General features: G+C 34.4%; 2 protein-coding genes across 4 annotated transcripts in view; one reads left to right on the plus strand and one right to left on the minus strand.

The window, feature by feature from the left end:
- Positions 1–10,839: 10,839 nt before the first annotated feature.
- LOC119641850 (tRNA-dihydrouridine(16/17) synthase [NAD(P)(+)]-like) overlaps positions 10,840–22,537 on the plus strand; it is a 63,199-nt gene continuing 51,501 nt past the window's right edge. The window contains exon 1 of one of the 3 annotated variants that reach the window (XM_038040727.1): positions 10,840–10,853. The gene's annotated coding sequence lies outside the window, so the exon portion shown is untranslated. Of the gene's footprint in view, positions 10,854–13,187; positions 13,486–22,537 lie in introns of those variants that run through there. The other 2 variants (XM_038040724.1, XM_038040725.1) reach the window with 2 other exon arrangements.
- LOC119641849 lies at positions 13,551–15,920 on the minus strand. The gene is made up of 6 exons (XM_038040721.1): positions 15,707–15,920; positions 15,404–15,641; positions 14,430–15,347; positions 14,197–14,373; positions 13,905–14,115; positions 13,551–13,851 (listed from the first exon to the last, which is right to left on the minus strand). Exons 1-6 carry the CDS (start codon positions 15,910–15,912, stop codon positions 13,607–13,609), a joined length of 1,995 nt encoding a protein of 664 aa, XP_037896649.1. The 5' UTR covers positions 15,913–15,920; the 3' UTR covers positions 13,551–13,606.

Consider the following 22,537-nt stretch of genomic DNA (forward strand, 5'->3'; position numbering starts at 1 on the left):
ATGATCACTGAAACTCTCGAATTTGTTAGAGCAACTTTTTGTCGTTAGAAGGCGGATGAACCAACGTAATTGGTCGACGGCATAAGCGTAAGAAAAACGTATATCCTTTAGAAGGCGCCGGAAGACCACTGAAGTATATGTCTCTAAAAAAATTACATGCAAAGGACTATGAGTATACGGCCTCAATCTCCGGTAATATGAGAGTACTAAGAATGCCCGGAAGTGAAATCAAAAATACATGAAATATTGAGATATGGAACGTTCGAAGCTTATATGAAGCAGGAAAATTTCACAACAAGCTACAGATTTTAAGATGTACTGTTCTGGGAACAATACAAATTAACATAGACGTGGAGTTGGCACTATTTTACCTAAGAAATACGAAAAATGCATTAAACAATACAGAAGAAGAGTAGAGTAGAAAGGCAATAGAGTGATATGGAGAAAATTGAAACATTCTACTCAGAGCTTACGAATAAATATGGTGTGAATCTAATAAAAGGAGATTTCTATGCTAACCTTCGAAATGTACTTGTACCTCAAATTGTTGGCAATTTTCGACTAGGATTAAGCAACGAGTGCGGTGATCGTTGACCATAATTCCGCTTAAAATATGGTTTTAAAATTTATAACAACTTGTAATGTGATATTTTTGTTTCTTTGAATGTGCAAGTCAGCTCGAACATACCATGGCCCACGTTACCAGAAAATTTGTTGCGAAAAGCATCGCCCTTTTTTTTCTGCCCGGTTCGTCGATTAAAACACCTGCTCGTCTAACACTATCTCGACTTTTATTAATATAAATATGATGAATATGATATAGTGGACTTCAAAATGCCCCTGTACGCGTTAGAATTTCGCTTTCAGAAAGTGAGGCCAACGGCGAGTGGAGGGGAACGATCCAAGCGGGCATCACCTTCGGAGCGGTAATTATAAACTGTCCTTATCTCTATCTTAAATAAGTGCGGCCGGCGGATTTAGACCAAAGGGTATTACCGTCGGAGCAGGAATAAAAACAAGTTCCTGTTCTCGTTTTTATTTCATTAGCGACGAGCGTTAAATTCCATTAGCTCAAGAGCAAAGATAGACGATTCGATCTTATAGCTTGGTAGGACATTAGTGCTGTAAAGCCGATGATCGTCTCTTCAATGACTACTTGTATTATGTCAGCCACGGTTAGTAATAACACGGGGACATATAACCAGCACTATTTTACCCAGAGCAGGTAAAAATATGTATAAACTTAAATACCTAATAATGTTTGTACATTCGCATTACAGAGAAGTGGATATATTGCTCGAATATTAATGATAAAATTTTGTATTAATCAATTCATTTTAAAACCGTGCACCCACTATTCGTATAGAGATTGTTGGTTTCTTAGTAATTCGACACCCATCTCTACAGAAGCCCCTTTGCATAAAGTAAACGCCCACCTGTGTATAGAAACGAGCATTTGTGATTGCGAATACAAACGATCATCATCTAAACCGTGAAGAGAGGGAAATGATTAATAGATTGAGTACATGGTTTAAGAGTGTGTATGTTTATATGCGTATAGAATAACGTGCACATTTATGGTGAGTGGATGAGTTTAGCAAGTTATGTGCAATGTATGTGTACTTATTTAGCATACGTTGCTTACTAACTACTACACTTACTTAAAATATTGATATGATAATTGAATTAAATGATAATAATTGATTATAAATGACAGACGAGGGGCACTCGATTTTGCACGTCACAACCAGGAAACCAAAATCAAATAGACTACATTCCGTTAATAAAAGATTTGGAATATTTGTCAAAAAAATCGATACCTTCCCGAGTACAGATGCACCTTCAGATCATAATCTTCTAGCGGCAAGAATTAAATTAAAACTGGCATCAGCTAAAAGACCCACCTCTTCGAGACAAATCAACATCCAAAAACTAAAAGAATTTGAACAGAAAATAGTCTAGTATCTGAAATAAACGATAGGCTATGTCAAGTATTTACAATCAAGAAATACACAGCGAATGGAAAGCACGATTAAAATCATCAGAAATGTAGCTAAGAAAAAACTTTGTTTCAAACAAACTAAGCTGATGGAATACTGAGACTGATAACTGAAAGAATGGAACGATGTAATGCTAACGAGAATGAATACAATGGAATACGAGTAAAGATACGAGAAAAAAATCATGAATGAACGGAAAACAAGTGTTGGTAAATAAAAAGCCTTCAATCATTGCATGACAAGTTTCACTTCCACAAGAAACTAAAGGATACTTGTGACCTGTAAAGCAAAACAAAGCCAGCTGTTTTGACGAACAATCGTAATGAAATAGTCACCGAGATAGATGAAAAAAGATAGGTATGACAAAATTATATTCGTCCATTGTTTGCCGATCAAGCGAGATTCATCGACTTTCCAAATAATTATCGGCAGTTTACGGGGCCACCCATTACGAAAAATGAAATAAGAAAAGCTATAAAAACTGTGAAAAATAACAGAATCGTGGGTAGTGCTGAAACAACAGCAGAGATTATAAAATTGATAAATGATGATGATCTAGATATATTACATAAGTTATTTAATGAGATCTATAACAAAGGTATCTACTCTGGTGGTTGGTTAAAATCATCATCCATCACAATTCCAAAGAAAAACAATCACAGGAAATGTCAGTACTCCAGAATTATATTCCTAACGAGTCTTGTTCTGAAAACATTCCTCGGAATAATTCAGCAAAGGCTATATGGTAAATGCGAACCACCACTTTGGTTTCCGGACAGTCGTACCTTTATTCTGCATTCGTGTTCTATTCCAGAGCTGAAGAGGTAGGCATAAAGACGTTTTTCTTTGTTTCATAGATTGTGGAAAAACATCGGAGGTCGGTGGTAATGATGTCAGCACAAATTACATTCCTATAAACGGAGGTGTTCACCAAGGGTGCATTTGGCCTGCTCTTCCTTTTAATGTTTGCTCTGAGCTAATCTTTACAGAACCAATTGAAACAATCAAAGCATACATTAAGGTCAATGGGCAATTCATCAATAACATTCGATATAGGGACGATGCAACTATTCTAGCAGATAATATGCGGGATCTACAGACGATTGTTCAAGCTGTAAATGATCAAAGTAACAGCTTTGCGTTAAGTCTAAATATCATGAAAACTAAATTTATGATCGTAAGTCGAACGAAATTCCCTTATGCAAATATCATTCTATCAATTAATAACCAAAAGAAGGGAAAGGTTTTCAAGGTTGTGCCTCTTGGATCCATATTACGTGAAGACTGGAACAGCGATGTGGGAATAGGAAAAGCTGGATCAGCGTACATGAAGTGTCAGAAAGTCCTAGCAAATCAGGAAATGAGCTTATACCTCCGCCTTGATATTATGAAATGCTTCGTATGGCCGGTGTTTTGTATGGTCTAGAATCGTGGGCATTAAAAATTAATGCAATGAATAGACAGGAAGCCTTTGAGATATAGTATTTCCATAGAATTCTAAAACTATCGAGGGTAGATTGCGTATGCAATGTTGAAATCCTGAGAACAATCATCTCTGAGTGTTAATTACCAAATTATATTAGTTTGGGGAAAAAGAAATCCATTCTTTTTCGGTAGATGGCTGCACTGATAGATTTTTCGTAAAGTATCGATCAAACAATTTCAGATTTATGCTCGTTGGAAAGGTGATATTTCGCAGTAAAAAAAATTCTTTTGCTGTTTTTTGTTTGGTACATTCAGTTGTGAGTTACAGCGTGTTAAAAATGGAAGTGAACAAAGAGAAAATTCGGTACATTTTACAGTTTTTCTTTGACAAAGGCGAAAATGCAAGCCAGGCGGCTAAAATTGTGAATGGTGTTTATGGTTCCGATACTGTAACAGCCAATTATACGCAATTTTGGTTTCGTAGATTCCGTTCAGGAATTTTTGATGTTAAAGATGCACCTCGCACAGGTAGGCCGGTTGACGAAAATGTCGATAAAATCGGAGAAATGATCGAAGTTGACCGCCATGTTAGCAGTCGTAACATCGCCCAGGAGCTAAAAATCGACCATAAAACAGTTTTAAACCATTTACACAAAGCTGGATTCAAAAAGAAGCTCGATGTTTGGGTGCCACACCAATTAACAGAAAAAAACATGATGGATCGAATTTCCATCTGCGACGCTTTGGCCAAACGGAATGAGATAGACCCATTTCTTAAACGGATGGTGACTGGAGATGAGAAATGGATCACATACGATAACCCTGTGCGAAAACGATCGTGGTCAAAGAGCGGTGAAGCCTCAAACGGTGGTCAAACCAGGACTAACGGCCAGGAAGGTTTTGCTATGCATTTGGTGGGACTGGAAGGGGATTATTTATTATGAGTTGCTTCCATATGGCCAAACGCTAAATTCTGATCTCTAATGTCAACAACTGGACCGTTTGAAGATAGTGATTGACCAGAAACGGCCAGAATTGGCCAACAGGAGAGGTGTCGTGTTCCACCAGGACAACGCTAGGCCACACACATCTACAGTGTCTCGCCAGAAACTTCGGGAGCTTGGTTGGGAAGTTTTAATGCATCCGCCATACAGTCCGGACTTGGCACCAAGCGATTATCATCTTTTTCTTGCATTGCAAAATTTCTTTAATGATAAAAAATTGGAATCTAGGGAGGATTGTGAAAATCGACTACTAGAGTTTTTTACAAATAGAGACCAGGACTTCTATGAGAGAGGCATTTTGAAGTTACTTTTAAAATGGCAACAAATCGTACAACAAAACGGTGCATATTTGACCCAAATCGGACAATCCGAAGCATGTTAAGTAAAGTCCTGAAGTTCATATAAAAATAATGGATTTCTTTTTCCCCAAACTAATATTAAAAACCGGAATTTTGAGTGTTTTGGATACAGCGTACGTGAAAATGTAAATTCCCTAATAGTGATAGGCCGTAGCGAAGGGCTAGAAACTTCAGCAGGGTAGAGGCTTCAGCAGAAAGCAAATGTCGTGGCTGCGTAATTTTCGAAGTTTGACAGGACTCGGAACAATTGGTGAAATTATACACACAGCAAGAAGCCTAAAAAACTTTTGGGCTTTAGTTAATAGTATAACCTAGGCAATAATATTATATAAAGAACGTGATCACCTATATTCAATAATGGATAGAGTGTAAAAGGAGAACAGTTGTTGGGCAGATTCTCTACTATTGAAAACATTTAGTATAGCACGATTCTTTTTTAAATAAAATTTACAATAAGTATTCTACCACTAAAAAGTCTCTGAGGCGTTTCAACCTGCCAAGAGGTAAGGATCGTTAACGATAGAAAACTGAAGTTAAATGCGAATTATTCTATTCCAAAGGCCATTAGACCTGGCACTCGCGATTTCTTTAATTTCATCGTTTAGTTGTTGAAAGATGAGTTTTCGAATTAACCGTATTGCTTCATTCGACATATATTTAAAAACAAAATTGCGTTGTCAATCTGAGTTTTTCATGCATGAAATCATCTCTTTCCTTTATAAAAAGCCACAATCACTCATACAAGCTAACAGTCCCCAATTTGAGATTTACACATTAACTTATGTATTCCAAGTGCCTATTGATAGTCGAGGTCTCCTTCATTTTTTAAAAGCAGAGCTAGTTTACCGTCAAATTACAAATTTTCTATGGCGATAGCTACTTTCACAACATATCTGATGGCAAGCAATCCAATTAAAGTGGACAACAGTTCTTTAAACATTCTGACTTTATGTAACATTTCGGGTGGAGGTTTCACTGCTGACTGGCTGGACACATTATGTTCGATACGTCCTGCGGTGGCTTGTGTATCATAGCCATTGTGTAATAAATAATGAGTTTTTCTTGGCCTAAAAGCCTTACACAAGAACGATTGACATTTCGCTTAGTTTTGGATATCGGCTCGATAATGTTTAGATTTATTGCTAACAGAATTCTAGAGAAGGATTGAGTTTATCTTATCAAAAATGTGGCGAAATTTTTGATAACCAAATATGTACCTGCATGAGACTTTCAACTTCCTGGAAAAAAGAAGCAATCATTACCTCAACCTTAATTAGCTCCTCAGCAGAACAGAAAGGAGCGCTTTCGGAGATAAGCCGCTCACCCGAAATAACGTTGAGGATATGTTGAGAAGATGATGATGTTAGTCCGGTACGTTGTTTTAACACTCTGTTTTCGAAAGCCTATTTTCTTTTCTCCTTATATTTCGCCACATTAGGTGATTGTAAACCAGACTAATGCTCTGTACACTGTCGGAGCCTTTTTAGTCATAAGTTTCATGATCTTAAATCCGTATTGACAGTCTTTGAAGGCCTTCCCATAATGTTCTCGAAAAGTTAAACTATCATTTAATGTCGTTAAACTGTCAATAATATCCTGTCAGATATCGAAGCGGTTCACATGATTGATATCAATTTCTTGAAAATAAAGGTCCATTTTTCGTGAGCAAAATAAACAGTATTCGTTTTGCTGGGGAAGTTGGCTTCTATTGAAAGATTATTCACAACGACTGGAAATGATGAGTCAGCGCACACTATTAAAAAATTATCAGCGTATTGAAAGATATGGGCTTCATCATCTTGAAGGCATCATCTTGCGATTTAACTGTGCGTAGACACAAGACAAGAGGATGATGCTCACCTGTCTTGTAGAATGCAACCACACAGATCAATTTTGCTTGCGCCTATTACCAACAAACAGTTAGATGACAAGTTTCAAGTCCACAAGCACATTTTTAGGCAACTTAAAAAGTTTAAAAAAATTCTACCAAACTTCATTAAGTAAACGCAACGATAAACTTTGTTGACATCCAGGGATAGCATGACTACTCTTCTACTACGACTACTCTTCACCCACTTATTAAAATAAATTAAAATAATTCAATGTTAAAATAAAATTTTACGACAAATTTTGAATTTGGAATATAATAACTTCTTCTTCAATGTTTTTTCCTTTTATCATAACAAGACAATTATCACAAAAACAATGGATATTTGATACGTTATCATGTTATCCACCTGTCTTGTTACCATATTAAAACAAAGAAATCTTTTTTTTTGTTCTTGAGCAAATTAACAAAAAAATCCGCAGGAATCACGGCATAATCATCAAAATGGGATAGAAGATGCAATTTTATCTACAGTGTTGTTGTCAAGTATGCCCATTTGACTTGGCACCCAGAGAAAGTGAAAACAAAATATATCAGACTAATTTCCAATATATAGGCATAAGTTTTACCTGAGGGAAATGATTGCAAAGCCGATAAGACAGATTTACTGCATGAAGCTATAAGGAATTTCTTTTGAGGTTGAGCACTCGCGAAGCGGATGGCTTCTAGGATCGTAAGACATTCAGCTGAAAATATACTGCTACATGGGTGATTTGAGAAGTAGGCTTCTATGTTAATATCTGGAAACCAAACGCAGCTGCCTACAACATCGGTCCTAAGTCCACTAGTAAAGACGAGTGAAGAATGTTTCCATTTGAGAATCAAGAGGAATTTTGAATAAACTATGTACACCAGTTCCTAGACTATTGTCATTAAAGAATTTTAAAGAAGAAGAGAAAGGAATTGAGTGATATGAAGTTGTAATTGAAAGGTAAGCCCGGATGATTCTCAAAAGACAAAATGTTATTAGATAAAAAATTGGCAAGTAAACGAAATCTTTCTTGTCATTGTTCCAAGCTTAGAGTGTGCGTAGAATTCATGCCAACACAATCCAGACGAAGGCATATCCGTTGCATTCTCGCATAATGATCGCTTATTAGATACAAGGATTTCCACACCGCCACCATGAGAGGAGTTGTCGACACGATCAAACCTAACCACAGTGTAATTTTTAATAGAAAAAGCATCATGAGGTTTAAAAAAAGTTTCAGAAAGACAGGCCACGGAGATGTCATTATAATAAAGATATTGTTCAAGTTGTTTTAATTTGTCACGTACCTTAGTGCAATTAAGTTGAGCTATTGAAAGTGAATAGGGGTACAAACCAGAAGGGGAACCCTGGTTTAGAATACTTATGTGAAGATCGAGAGACAAGCGTATGGCGGAGTAAATAGAAGTAGAATTTGGCTTAGAGGACGGCTGGATATTATGTAATTTTTGAATACGATCAGAGATTTGAGATAAGTTAGAGGAAGTGTTATAATCATTGACCACTTCATAATCGAAAGGAATATTATCTGTGATGGGTGTCACAGTCTTGGGATTTGAAGATTTTTATATTGAAAGATGGAATGGTGATTTCAGGAGTTACCATCTTTTTGAATGACAAGCTATTATTTGCGTGAGCGTAAGCACTTCGGCAAAAGGTGTGTATTTGCGGCTTCAAATGATCCGCTGCATCGTTTTTGGATTCAGTAATTTTTTTATAGGAAGGAAAAGTTTTCGAATTAGGTGAGTGGTCATCTCACAATTGACATTTTTCACCGAAACACCAGCGCTTGCACCATTGTAACGACAGCTCGACTTATGGTTTAACCAGGACGTTAACGCCTTACAAACAAATGTGGAAGATCAAAACTCGTCCGAAAAAATTCCAACATACCCTGTCCAACGGCACATGCGAGTTAGAGGAACTGTCGGATTTATAAAAGCGCATGACTTCTGCAACATTGCAGAAGTTAGGTAAGGGATTGAATTTGGGCAGATTCCTGAGACTCGCGAGTTCGAGTGAATTTCAATTTCGTTGAAATCAGAGGGGATAGAAAGGGCACCATCAGAATTCGGACCGAATATACACGTTATAAATATTGTTATGCGAAGTATTGGCGGCAATAGAATGTGCCGTAGCCGCATCGGAAAAAATCAATTTGTTTTTTTATTTTTAAAGACGAAAAACGTCTCCAAGTTATGGAAATCATAATATAAATTTTGGCCAAGTTCGATTATTGGTAACGCATTTTTCTTGAAATGGATAAAAACATTATACTCAATTCTGGTGTGGGCATAAGCTCTAGCACGAGGGATTTTGATGTCCGTACTTTCGGGGGAAATGGTGCGTCTTTGTGGACAAACCATATTTCGCAGATTGAGTTGTGTAAATTTAGAGACGGTAAGTGTAGAAAAAGAAGTAGGCGATGCTTTTTTTTGAAGGAAAAAAAAAAAAGAAAAAAAGAATTTTTTGTTGAGTGTGGCATTTACAAGTCAATTTTTCGAAAAGAAACAAAAACTCGATATTTTTTGTTTTTTTGGTGAAAAATAAAACGCCTCGCAGTTCAAACAAAAATTCGTTCAAAATTTCTCACATAGAAATAGAAAGTTTTTAAGAAATTTAGTAATATGTTTCTCGTTAAATCGCGATCTGGCGAAAGTAAACACACGAATAATTTCTAAATAAGTGAACAAGAAATTTGTTACAAAAGAGAGCTTGTGAAATTCAAGACTCTTTAAGAAAGTTGGTTAAAGAACTAGGAGAAGAAGATACAGAAGAAAGTTGACGAAAACAGAAAAAGAAAGCTGTGACAAAAAGTGAATTATATTCAGAAAAAAACTGAATTATCTGAAATAGTCAAACATTGCAGCTTGGGAAAGGAAACATCGTTACCTCCCTCTGTGTAGTTCATCGTACTCAAAGAACAACACCACAGACTCCGACTTTAGTCCACCTCATATTTGACTGTTTATCATCTCCCAGTCTACAAAACTCAATTAGCAACATATGATGTGGCCACAAGGATGTACCGTCTCTCTCGCGATGCAGTTTGTTAAATGAGTGATTCTGACTGTCTAAGGCTTAATTTTGATTTTACTCTTACTAGTCTTTTAATCTGTTTAATTATTTTATTTTCTTTTAAAATTAGAAAAATGCCTTTTTAATACGTAACACGAATGTACATTCGAGGACTCTTTAAAAAGGTGAGTTGAATTATTGTTAATTAAATTAGTTATTTAATATTAACATTTTAATTCATTTTTTTTTTTTTTGTCTTAAACACAAATGTCATTATTTTAATTATTCATAATGATTATTCCTTATATTAAAATGTTTATTAACTAAATCGCTTTGTTTGTTACTGGCTGGCGAAGTAAGTTTACACATTACACTACACTTCCACCTTACATCACATACTTATTATAAAAATCCTTAGGGCAAATTCCTCTTTTGAACCCCCCAATTTCGGCGAGCTAGTCAAAATCTGTTTAGAGCCCTTTAAGTATGCTACATAAGCAGTCGAGCAGAGCCTGAGTGTGAAGTGATGTTTATTGAGTGAGATGAGTTATGCAATGGGATGTATTCCCAAATTATTGTCTTTTTTATTTGGATATAACGCACTTTTTGCGTCAGTTGCGTTGTAGAAACAGTAAATTGTTTGTTTTTGTTGTCGCTTTCCCTTTTGAAATGATTTCTCGTTTAATTTTAATTTTCAGTTATCGATGAGTTATTAAGGTGTGACTTTTGCACACTTTCACAGGATTTTTTATCACATTTTGGCGTGATAATAATCGTCAATCAGCAAGTAAAGATTCCACTTTTTGATCCGAGAAAAGAAATTGAGTCTTCTTAAAATTGGATTTGATTTTTTCTTTTTTTAATTATTTAATTTTCACGGAGAACACATTCTATCACAAGTATGATAATAAAGAAATCTATGTAAATATAAACAAAAATCATACGGTTTGAGAAATAAAAATAAAGTCAACATGAATGTAAACAACAAATGTAGGAAAAAAGAGCATACAAAAATTAACATAAAAGCATATTAAATTTTTGATTAATTATTCAAATAAAAGATAAAAAAAATGATTTTAAAAGAAAGGCATGTGGAATAGACTTGGCTGATACATTTAAATGACGCAAAAGGATTGCTTAAAAGTTTTGATTTGAAAACGATATTTTAAGGTGAGAATAGATTGCAAACATTGCTTATTTTTCAACCAGCATTTGATTTAAAAAATAAAAAAGTAATCAAGAAAAGGGTAAAGGAAAAAGAAAAGCAACTTATTTTAAATTTAAAAGCTATTTAAACAATTTTATATTTCATTCACATTATTTTAACTTTTTTCCAAAAAATGAAAAAAGGCAATAAAGGTGATTATTTTTCATTTTAAAATATATTTGTCGAATCGTTTTATTAAGAGTGGTTTTCAAATGACGGAACAATTAATAATAGTAGAGTCGCCGATGGCGTCATAAATTTTTTTCTAGTTTATAAGTTGACATATGGAAGAGGCCAATTATCTTATAGGCCCATAATCCGTCGCTTCTCAGCCTTGTGGGTAAGATCAAAGTGTAAATTTTCAAAAATGTTTCATTTGTAAATTTCAAAATATTTATTTGTTTTCACACTAATTTGGCTACAGTAATATTTTTTTTTTTTTCGGTATTTTGAATGGAGGGGGACTATGCCATTAGATTTGTGGCTTATATGTCCAGATAATACATTATCGTAATTTTTGGTCACAATTATGTACAAAACGTAACAAAAAAGGAGCGGCCGTAATAACTGGAGCCAGCATTTTAAGTGTAATTATGTGTGTGTGTGTGTAATTGTGCTTGTTGAGTTCTTGAAAGTCAAACAGTGTTGCAAACTTTGGCTGAAAACGAAAAAGGAATGCTATGGTAATAGATGATTGAACGCAAAAACAAAAGAAAAAAAAGGAAAGAAGAGGGAAAAAAACAATTCTAAAAGGATAAATTAGTTTTTTAATAAAGCAAGTTAGTTCCCCGAGATGACGTACATCTTTTGTTGCAAAGAGATCGAGGAGACAGCCATAACTTGAAGAAGCTAAAGGAATCTCTAATGCCATCAAACCTGTGACATCTGAAGATTAGATGCTCAGCAGACTCAACATTACAAACTTCACAAACATAACATGGTATAGCACGAATCATTTTTAAATAAACTATCATAAGTCTGAGCAATCATGAGTCTATAAGAAATGTTGGTTTTCTAGGAATTAAAAGAAGATACAGAAAAAATTGCACTTCGAAAGGCAATCGTACAAATTGATCTCGAGACTTGGGGCGGCTGTGGCACCCAAATCAGAGGGCTTGTCGATAGTCTGTTTACTAGGCGGAATTAAAACGTTTGCTTAACTTCTCCGTTAGCAGATAAAAGAATATTATTCTCACCCGTCCTTGATCTCTTGGTGTGCCCAGTGGCGTTCATGTAAAAATCTTCAAAACAGTCTCTATCAGTAGTTATAAGATCAGACCCAGTCTCCACAGGGAGACGGGCTGATGTTGTTTTGGTTGTTATCACAAAAAAAAGAAAAAATCACAACAAAAAAAAAAAAAATTGAATATATGTATTGCTTCTTAATTTTTCTTTCACGAGAGATTCCTCTTCCTTCCCTCCTTTTCTGCCTTTAAAATTGCTTTCTTTGGTTATTTTATTACTTAGTATACATAGATCTTTTTTCTTCTCCTTGAACATTCAGCGAGAAAACAATATATGATGACTCGCCGTGTAATAAAAACAAATAAAAGAGTATGCAGATGTACGTATTTAGGGAGAAACACAATGAGGCGTTATTCCTAATTTAGGGTTGAGACTTCAACTTTGTCTACTTTTTACGAATCTTTATAAGAACTGACGAATCATAGCGTTTTACATACGCATAAAACAAAAAGAAAAAAATGATGATAGTTTCTATTAAGTTTTAAAGCTATTTTTCTAATTTATGTTTATCTTACATTAATGTGCATTTTTTATATTTTGTGATTGACAATTGCGATTTATACTGTGCATTATTAGTAAGATATTAAAAACAAGCAATGAAAACCATTTATTTTAAAATTGAAATATATTCATCAAATTGTTTTAGAGAGAGATAAATGGTAATAATAAAAAACAAAAATATTGCTGATGTATACATTTACATGTATCCAATTAATATTCTTTATCACTAATCTATAAACAAGTTTATTTACTTTTATATTAACTTTTCAGTATTATTTTTCACGAATTTGTTGTTTGCACTTTCAGTGCTTTATTTTTATTTTGAAAACCAAATATTTTTGTTTACTATTTTCTATTAAAGAATATGGTAGCGCTGTTGCAGAATGCTTTTACCAGTTTTTAATCCGAAAACAAAAATGGCGCTTGATCTTGTCAACACTCTGCGGCTGTAAAACCGTGATTTAAAGTAAAATTTTTCATAAAATGGAAGGCAAATTTAGTTTATAAATATTTATACATATTTCTTACATATATATATATGTTATGTACATAATCTACAAATTTGTAGCGCATAAAATTTACAAATTGAATGTATCTCCCGCGCGTGTCAATATAAGCAAAACTTTATTGTGTCAGTTCCCTTACGGTTTGGCTCGTTGTGACGAAACTTTTTGATATTTGCCAACCGCTGCAGAAACATTTTAATCTACTAACTGTATGCATATGGTAAGGCAAAAGCAGCTGAGTAATAAGAATATAGTAGTTGTATGTGCACTTGTCATTGTGCGGTAGTAAATTTAATGTGGTTTTTAAAAAAGATAATCCAAATTTTCCAGAAATAATCAAGAGGTACGTTTATAAAATAATTACAATTTGCTACAAAAGTTTATTTAAAATGTCAGATCTAATTAAAAGAGAAACCGTAAGGAATTAGTAGAACAATAGTAACTGGTTGGATTTCCTTTTTAACTCAGGAGCCGAAACAATCCATACAAAGTTGCATTGAATCTTTGTCGTGATTGCAAGCAAATTTTGGTTTAGCTATTCTTCGAGGATCTCGGTCAGGTTTGAGTAACTGTTGTTGTAACGACCAAATAATATCACTTGCCAAAGCACTTATACATAACCGTAAATTTGATTCAAAATTTAAAGGATTAACGCTGTAGCTCAATATGGATTTTGTAACTTGTTTCAACAAAAATTTCCGGTCAATATCTGAAGGAAAAAGGATATTCTTCATGTTTTCTTCTTCACCAAAATTAACTTACCTAGTAATTCCTGCCGTACATTCATTATCTTGTTTTGAAAATGACATTGTAAAGCTGCGAATACTATCCGTCCAACACCAACTATTAGTTCACGTTTAAATTTGACCAAATAGTGCTCAATGAAAACGATTTCGTTGCGACACAAATGGGGAGTCTGTGCTTTATTCACCAAGCTGGTCGTAGAATCTATGACTAGGGAATCGAGCGATCCCTTCATAATCCCAAATAAAGGAAAAATGAGCAGTTAGTAATGGCAAACATGGTTTGAGAATAAAGATATTGATAAGCTTACAGCAGGCGTTGCCCTACGCTCAGAAACCGCCTTTATTTCTATTAAAGGATGTATGGAATAACTGGAAGTGCCTATTGTAGAGGAGTAACGACTGAAAGATACCCGACTAGTGTACCCGTTATTCTCAATTTTTGATTTATTAAACTCTCTCACCGAAGTAATGATTTGCGTAGCTCTCTGCGTGCAGAAAACACAATATTTACCAAAAATCCTTTATTGATTCTTATACTTACAAATAAAACAAATTTTCTTGCTTCGTCGAAAAACGAGTGTAGGCGATCGTAAACCGCCGTAAAGACGGCCTTGTCGTGGCTAAGGTCCTTGTTAAATTTTGCTAATATATGATTCATAATGAATTGTGCTGCCTTATAAATGGGATCATCGGAGTCAAAAGGAACTTTAACGTTCTCCTCCATATCGAGGACTGCATTTAAGGCCAAGCATACGTCTTCATCCAGCATTTTTTCAAAGCTGCCTTGTAAATCGTTACAAATTGAAAGAATATCATTTTTTCCATGTCCTAAATCGGACAGCTTTTTCTTGCTCGATACTTTATGCCTAGAGAGGAAGTGTTTGCGTGTCAGATTTGAACGCTTTTTAATATCATTTTGTATGCGTTCCCACTTCTCGTGATAATGTCGCTTGTGATTTTCTATGAAGATTTTCCTTTGTTCACTTACTTCCGCTATAAGCGTTTGGATTTTCTTTTGATTTGCTATGCGCTCAGCCAAGCGTTTATTCCAGGAAGCATACTGTTCTTCATTCGCTTTTTTATCTCTGCTTTCTTGCAATAATCGCAAATTTTTTTGCAAACGATCCTTTTTGAATTGAAAAAGTTTTTTCAACGCTATCAGTTGCTTACGTTGTAAATCATTCCGCACGTCTAAATGCTTTTGCATCCGCAGCTGCCTTAATGCTTTTTTGTGCTCAATGGTAGCTTTTCGTATATTTTGCACTATGCTAACATATAGAAACTTCTCCTGAGTCCGTTCAAGCAGTTTCTTGCAACGTTCTATCTTTTGTTCATCCAAAAGCTGTTTTCGTTGCAATATTTCTGTGTAAGTATGTTGACGAGCACTTAAGTTACGATGATCTTTATTAGTTATAAATTCGGCATTTGCTATCAACATACGATCGTGTTGCTCGGCTTCCTATTGTAAATATTTTCGTTTAACAGATTTTGTAGTATTATTATCTTTAAACTCACCAGTCTATTTAGATCTTGTAGTATATAGTAAAGCTGCGATTTGTGTAATTGTTGTCGATATTCATTGAAGTCTTTCAAATTGCAGATGACGTCGTTGTTGTGCGTAATTTCACCATTTTCTCGCAGTCGCTTCAGGTTTCTTTCATTGGCATAAAAGGTTTTCAAATTTGAGTCATGAAGTGGGTTGTATTCTGGAAAGCTGTCGCGGCCCGACGGATCAAATTCATGCTTTAAGTGACTGTCGAAGTAGGTTTTGGAAAATATATTCATACATATTTTTTTATTTTTTCCGCTGATTCTTACCGATCGTCTCTAACGGCTTGCCCAATTTTATTCTTCGAAAATATTACCTGATTACCGGGACACTTCAACATTGGTAATTTCGAATTCAGCGGTATGTGCTCCCAACCGGGCAAGCTGTTAATCGGTAAGCCAGATTTAAATTTGACTCCTGCCACATTTTCCACTTGATTGGTATGTCTGCGCGGTAGAGACAACAATTCAATCATAGCGCTGTCATATGATTCGTTGGAGAAATATATAAACTATACTGATGTATTTTTGCCGATTTTTAGAATTTATATTAATCATAAATTTTTTCTCGGGAAGGCGATTTCAAAAATTTTTATGCGGGTAAAAAAATTTCTTGAATAAAAATTTTTCCACAATTGAAATACTCAGAAAAAAAATTTCTACAAGTCAAATTTTGACTTAAAAACGAAGGAATACAAACTTATAACGCATTGTACGGAAGATTTCTTAACAGATGGTAGAGTAGAGGGAGGGTGTTGTTATTATATTTAAAGCAACATTAATGCAGAAGAATGTTGCAATTCTTAAATTTTTCTTTAGTTATCGTGGAAATATGAATAAAAAATACATGTTTTTTCTAACGAAATATCTCGGGTGCCCATAAAATATAATATCGTCGCTGCGTTCCTTACGTCCATTCTCCAACGCTGAAAGTGAAATTATTTTGAAAGCTATATAGTACGCAACACATTATCGTTGCAAAATGTCAAATTAAAAAGTATATTGAAAGTGTAAGTTTTGTTTGAAAATCATAAAATCGTTGATGCTCTTGTGTCACATGTAATATATGTATATATAAAGAAGAGACTTCGTCGTGTAGGCTGGTACACTAACATTCGTTCTTCTCCTCGATGTTAAGGCCAAACGTACAAAATAACCTTAGTTTTAATCGATAGTGAATTTCATTGGGGGAATTTTTCTATACGTACACATAGCGGATTTGATTAATGGTTTGATACAACAGAAGCGTGAGAAATTGAAATTGCAATTGGAACCATAGACATTGTTATTAATTATTAGCTTTTTTGGATGTCTGACACGATTTTGCCCGTATCGTATATTCTTCAGATGCCCTAAAATATTTTGGATTGTGATATCTTGAAAATTTCTTCTATTATCTTGAAACATTTACAGGTAGGTAATCGTGATATTTCCCCTTGTCAAATTGCTTTTTAGAAGCACCGTAGGATGTTTGATAAATCCGCATAAAGGACTCCTTAACCGCGTGAGTCCCAAGCGGCGCGGTCGCGCTGTTCAGATTTTATGTCGAGAAAAGCCAGACGAGGATTCCCAAGCAGGGATTCTTCGACAATGTTTTTTCAATACCGTCTGGGACTCAAACGGTTAAGGTATCTGCTTTTCTTGTCAACATGAGTAGCAAAATTGAACTTCATCTTCTAAGCACATAACATGGAGCCATTATCTAAAAGATAAATTCTCGATTAATTTCAATATAGCAAAAAGTATAAAGCCAAGTGCTACCCACATATTCACACATGTACATTTATATATAATATATGCATATGCGAACATAATTTGCGCGAGGTATATTTTTCACCTCTATACCTTATAAATTGTAAATGTTAGCTTCCACAAAGCTCATAAAACATTTCTACGTGTGGCAAAACTGTCGAAAATTAATTCTCAGAATTCAACGTGAACTACTTCTTGCAGTAAAGCGTTGAGAGCTTTGATTTTCCTTTAGTTGATTTTTTGGTTGGACAGTGAAATAGGTGCATATCCACTAAATTTTGTGAAAAGTAAAGCGTTTTCAAAAATTTTTCTATAACCTTAACTACCTTTTTATAACAATAAGTAAATTCGCGTTATTTTTGACAGTAACAAAAATGAGTACAAAGTCTATTGGTAATATAATAATTCTTTTAGCAGATAATGACAATACCCATGCACACATGTTGACAGAAAAATAGGTGCGAGATGTCTTTTTCAGTTCTATGCTCCAACATTTGTAAAAGGTGGTTTCCACAAAGCTCAAGCGACGATTTTACACGCGGCGAAAATGGTCAAAATTAATTTCTGGATCTCAGGTGAACAAGTTCTTGCAGTAAACGTTCGAGGGCTTTTAAGTTGCTTTAGTAGCTTTCCCAGCCGGGCAGTGAAATAGATGCGTCCTCTTCAAAATTGCGAAAACTAAAGTGTTTTGCAATATTTTGTTGTAAAAGTGAATTGTGAAGGTAAATTGTATTTCTTGAGAAGGAAATGTAATATGATTTCGTTTTAATAATAATATTAGATGGGTCATCATTGTAGCCAAGAAGGATTATGACTACGAAATTAAAATCAAAATCATGTACGAAATCAGCGAGAAACCTACAAATTTATTTCCGCATCTCTAGATTGGTTCTGCAACTTCGTCACGAATGTTTTGAGCACCCAAAAAAAGTATCGAGATATGCGAAGCAACTAAAAAAAAAAATTCTCCTGATTCTGATAATCGTACGAAATTAGGAATAGTGTACCATTCCGAACTGAACCAAATATAAGGTGCCAATCTACCAGAAAGGATGGTTCGAAAAGTTCTTATGTTCAGAAAGATTAATTTGGAGAAGACGGAAAACTTTGCTTCAACGGATAAAGATTGCTGCAAATCAGAAGGTGAAAAAAAGTGGAGAAATATACCTTCGAACGAGGAAACACAAATAAATTTGTATGGAAAAAGTGCAGGAAGCTGTGTTCTGTTAAAAGGAAAAGAATTTCACAATATATTTATTGAAAAACCTGCGACGCATTGCAGAGAAAATTTAATGGTGCAGGGCTGTTTTTTTTTTGGGAGAGAATTGGTTCGACACATGTCAGAGAAAACGCTATTGATATAACTGTATATAAAAACTTGTGGAAAACCAATATTACCGCATGCCCCAGAAAATAAGCTACAACTAGTTCCGGAGCATAACTTGGATGTCACTGAATAGCCAGGTCGCTTTCCCGGCCTCAATCCTATTGAGAAGATTTGAGGAGGACTAAAGCATCATATTTCATCTATTTTTATACCCATCCCTGTCAGACGGGGATACACCCATTTCGTTTTTTTCCACAATGTAAAATCCAAAAGGAAGCTTCGGAGACCCTATAAAGTATACATATCCTTGATCAGGGTAAAATTCTGGTAGCCACACTTGTGCTTTTGTATGGGGTGTATTGTTGGCATTCTGCTAGTCGCAAAAATAAACTTCAAATTTGTGAGAAACATTGGAAATTTTTGCATGCAGATTGGCATTGAAAATGGGCCAAATTAATCAGCAGTGGAGAATAAACTGAACGCAACTCTGTTTACTATCCGAAAAACTATACAATTTAAAACGTTGAAATTTTCCACATTTACTTTACGAAACAGTCTACTCTTTACGTCCAAAAATAGAAATAATCGGCCTTGCCCACACAAAGTTACAAGGAATTAAATTTTAACTTGTCCAATTTTTTTAGGTTTTATGGTTGTTTACCATAAGGCAAACAAGACAGAATGCTTAAAACTATTTTGTACACATGTAGATATATTATATGCCTAAAAATTGGTTGATTTGAAAATGAATATGTTAGACACCGCGATTGGTAGAATGCGAAAAGCTTAGTGGTGGGTAAGCGAAATTCGTCCCCCGCCGAATATAAGTTTCTTAGTTGTTAAATATGGAAATGTTCCTACTTTATAAATAGATGATAAACATAATATATAGTAGGAGAAAAATGGCAAAAAATACATAAAACACAAATATAAACCATCTACTTTTCTGTCCACATGTGTACATAATAAAAAGCATAAAAAACCGAGCAATAACGTTATAGTGGGACACGATCCGCGCACGAAAAGTGCCGCCATTAGGCTGAACACAAGACAAGCCGACAGGCAAACAGATCGATTTAGAAATTGACAAATACCATTACTAATTCAGTAGAGTTTTGTAACTACCCTTCAAAGGCTTTTCCTAAACAAACAACAGACACAAGTAAACGTAACTTACACTGACCCATCATGTACTTGATAGAATCAACCATGAGCGCTTTTTGGTTAAATTATTTAAAATAAGTTTTCCTGGTGTGGTCAAAAACTAGTGTGGGTCTTATTTTAAGAGCTTATCAAATCTTATAACTTGACTATATATATATAACGAAGGCATTATATTATATATTTATAGGTTTTATATATTTAAACTGAACTGAAAATGTTAACAGGAAATTTTTAAATAAAGTTAACAAATTTGCTCATCTGGTTTAACCTTTCGGTAATAATTAGAAATAGCTTTTATTACCGACCTTTATAAACGCGTCTCCTTAGAATGTAGCTCATTTGCAAATTTAATTTGAGAAACATTAAAATTTCAGTTTTCAGCTTTTACTCAGCTTTTTAACGTTGAGCAAAAGTTTGAGGACGATATTCAAAATGACAATAAAATAATAGTAACCTCCAATAGTAATTATGGAGAATTACACTGTTATGTTTAGTTGGTTGTGTGCATGTGGGCGTATGTAATAAATAGTGTTATGACAACAGGTATTTTTTCCTTTTACAAAATTGCGAAGTATTATATGCAATATGAGCGTTAAAGCTTTTCCTTTTTCTAAAGAGAGTTACCTAAGCTTCCCTATATATCAGTCATTCGCGTGCGTAAGAGAAATGCTTTTACTCAATCGTTACTTGGATTGTTACTTTAGTTGCTGCGTATACTTTAGAACGTGTGGATGGCAAAACGGTAATGTTTGTTTTTTAAAGGCTAAAGCAAAAACCTAAAAAAATATTTTTACAAGTAGTTGAACTTTAAAATCCGGTTACATGGATATTCTACAAATGAGAAGAACACCAACACTAAATTGTTTAATGGTATTTGCTACAGCCGTTCTCAACTATTCTTTTCACGCAAGCAATTTTCGTTGCAAAGATGCTATAGTAGAAGAAAATCATTTATCAACATTTTTTTGCTTCTATATTCAAGGCACCAGCAACGCGTTTCCTTGCACTTAACAATAGAGAGCAATTTCGTTAGTGCGCTCGCCTGTGATGTGCTTATGCTCCCATCCAAAAGGACTAGAAATTGACCTTAACTGCTACGTATATAATTATACATACATCGGCATTGAAACGATAATTATTATGGCGATAATGAAAACAAACAAAAACAAATAATTGACTAAAAGGGAAAGAAAACGGTGGGATGGAAATGCTTATGTTTTTTTTTACTTCCATATTTTAGTTAGACTAACAAAAATCAAACGAAGTGAAGAAAAGATTTCAAACATTATATAATACACCGTGACAAGTTTTTTTCACGTTAGATATCTATGTAAAATAAATCAAAGAATGCAATGACACGACTACCGATGAATGCACTTGTACATCGCACATTGAAGTTCGAAAAACTGTGTGAAAAATTTTGAACATTTGTATTAAAGTGCAAATCCGAAGGTGATAAAAATATAATGAAAAGGAATGCATTCAATTTTAAACAATTTATCGAGAAAGATTATAGATAAAAAATACTTAAACCGAATTTTTAAAATGTGATAAATAAAACATCACACTCATGGCGATTATTATAAATTTTCTATCCTACAATCATGAGCACGGGTCAACTATTGGAAGCTAGTTTTTCTTTTAGTACTTCGGGCTCTTTATTCGTTATTGTCCAAGTCATATAATAGTGTTTTGCTATTAGTTGGATAATAACAAAGGACGGCATTAAATTCGGTATGATTTTGTTTCCTACGAGATTCCGTTTCACCAAAAGTTTATTGGGTTATTATTCGAAATATTTTCGTGAATAGCGAAGACTAGGAAATGATGAAAGCGACATCAAAGGAAGAGTGCATAAATGTGGGTAGAAATTGTTAAATTAACAGACAAACTTTTTTGGTAATTTCATTCTTTTATATATTTCAAATTAAGCCTTTTGAATTAAATAATACTACTTTGAATTTAAAAATTCACTTGTTGCATTTGACTGCTTTCCAAGAAACCATAAGTAATGAGTGTGCTTAGTTTCTATTATCAAAAATATATAACTCCTACATAAGATAGATTGTGCAACGACACCGAAAAGAGGCTCGCGAACTGCAACAATTTAACTAGATTATCTACAAATAAGTCAAAACAATTGAAAATTAACCTTTACAAAACCCAGCACACTTATGTGAGCAGATTAAGTAACTAGATTTTTGCTAAGTGGCAATTGAAGACAGTTGGAATGGACAACAAAAATTAGAATGGAAATTATTGAACAAGCAACTAAACAGGAAGTAACTTTTTAACCTTCTAACAGCAGTAACTGTGACAAACGTTCCATTCGCCGTTCGAAATGCAACTCATTTATCGGAATTCGAATACAACGAAACAGAATACAAACTCTTATCTAGTAAAACAATTATTTTACTTAATGATTTATTTAAATTGGCACAATATACCTGCCTACGATTTATTGCTGACAGTCTAAGCGAAATCTTGAAGCAAATGTTAACTTTAAGGCAACATGCGCTCGGAGCATATACGACGAGAACAGCAGCAATTAGAAAAGCAAAAACAAATTATTAATGTCGAAACAGGGGTCAAGGCTGATGGTGAGAGTGTGGATTCACTTATAACCATAACAGAAACAGTGACCAAAACAAAAGCAGCTTTGTTAATTTCTACTCCTGTTATTTTTAATAGTGTCAACAAGAACAATGACGTCGCGTGGACAGGAGATGCACAGAATGATATTGATAAAGTCCAAATAAGCGACAACAACATTAGAGCATTAGACGATAATAAAATAATAAATAATCGGGAAAGTGTGGAATCGACACAAGTGCATACTATTAAAAGGTCCAATCCGT

Source organism: Glossina fuscipes, unplaced genomic scaffold, assembly GCF_014805625.2.
Source record: "Glossina fuscipes isolate IAEA_lab_2018 unplaced genomic scaffold, Yale_Gfus_2 183, whole genome shotgun sequence".
Lineage (NCBI taxonomy): Eukaryota > Metazoa > Arthropoda > Insecta > Diptera > Glossinidae > Glossina > Glossina fuscipes.